This window comes from Cystoisospora suis, assembly GCF_002600585.1.
Source record: "Cystoisospora suis strain Wien I chromosome Unknown contig_558, whole genome shotgun sequence".
Classification (NCBI taxonomy): Eukaryota; Apicomplexa; class Conoidasida; order Eucoccidiorida; family Sarcocystidae; genus Cystoisospora; species Cystoisospora suis.
In genome coordinates this window covers 18,222-19,599 of record NW_027153359.1, presented here as the reverse complement: position 1 = coordinate 19,599, position 1,378 = coordinate 18,222, and the positions used below count along the sequence as shown (strand labels likewise).

Genomic DNA, 1,378 nt, shown 5'->3' with positions numbered 1-1,378 from the left:
CTTTTCTTCATTTTTTCTTTCTTTTCAGGAGCTTTACTGGCAGGTTTTTCTTTTGCTCAGATAACGACATCTCTACCGAAGGACGCTTCTTTTCTTCTTGAATCGATTTATCTTCTTCTTGCATCATTAGCCTTGGGCCTACAGATGTGTGTAGTCGTGACAACGACCTTCTGTTGTATTTGGGGCCCTGGCTTGGCTCTACGTGGACCTGATGGTATCCGGAGTGTACATACAGCTGTGGATAGTTTGAAATCCGAGCATGGGTATATTTTCGCTTTCTTCTTCTTAGGCTTGATTGCGTTCTACCTAAGTAATCTCTTACTTGTCTGGTGTTACTTTGAAGAATGGATCGCTGTTTCTTCTTCCTTACTTCTTATCTTCTTTCTTCTCCTCATCTTCTATTATACGATCAGTCTTCTCTACAAACTAAGAGTCACCGAAGAAGAAGCCGTAGAAGGGCGAATCGAAGCCCTTCAAGCCTATGAGAATATCGCCGATCTCGATCAAGTCTATACATCATCTGTACCTTTTCATCTTCCTCCGGGGCCCTCCCTTCTTCCTTATCCAGGAGATCTAGCTATAGAAGGCACGTCTCTTCGACCGCAGCCTCGCCATGTTCTTCTCCCCTCAGCCACACCAAGCAATCTACAGGAAGGGCCTTCGGTTGATCTTCTCGCATCGCGTCGCCGTCCTTCACCTTCGGGCGGAGTGCATATGTAAGGCCTCGTCATCAGTGGTCAATAGAAGATCGATTCGATCTTACAGACATGTATATGTATAGGCGTGTAAATGGATCTTCAAAGAGATACAGAGATATATGTAGGAGCGCTATACATCAGTAGACCTCTCTGTGTATAGATCGATACAAACAAATATCCTACAGACGTGTGTAGACCTGAAAAGATTCACTTCACTTCGCATTCCCTATACATGCATCTGTATATACACATAACTACATATATATATCTATATAGATAGATAGTTAGACAAGGAGAGGCACGTAGATGAATGTAGTCTGAAGATAGACACGTTTGGCGTATGTCTATCGATCTTCTGTCTATCTATACAGGTAGATGTGAAGGCATAGAGTGACATCTCTTTCTCTATAGTTAGACAAAGCTTGATATGCTATAGATGTGTATGCATATCTGAAGAGGGTGGAAGGCAGAGTGAGCTGTATAGAGTCGCGCTTCGATGCGTTCCATCACTCCCTTTCAACGTCTGTTCTCTTCATGGATCTGTCGACACTTCATTCAAATCACTCAGCAGAAAAAAAGAAGAAGAAGATATTTCGAAGGACAAAACCCCGTCGTTATTTAGAGGAACTTCCCTTCTCTATACACTCAGACATCACTTACATACATAGGCATACATACAT

The 1,378-nt window shown here is 42.7% G+C and overlaps 1 protein-coding gene across 1 annotated transcript in view; it reads left to right on the top strand.

Moving 5' to 3' along the window:
* Nucleotides 1–30: 30 nt before the first annotated feature.
* Nucleotides 31–1,378, top strand: part of CSUI_001409 (uncharacterized protein) — a gene marked incomplete at its 3' end in the record, with an annotated part of 1,944 nt that continues 596 nt past the window's right edge. Inside the window, exon 1 of the mRNA XM_068061615.1 lies at nucleotides 31–716. Within this exon, the coding sequence (XP_067926412.1) occupies nucleotides 145–716 (572 nt within the window). The remainder of the gene's footprint in view (nucleotides 717–1,378) is intronic.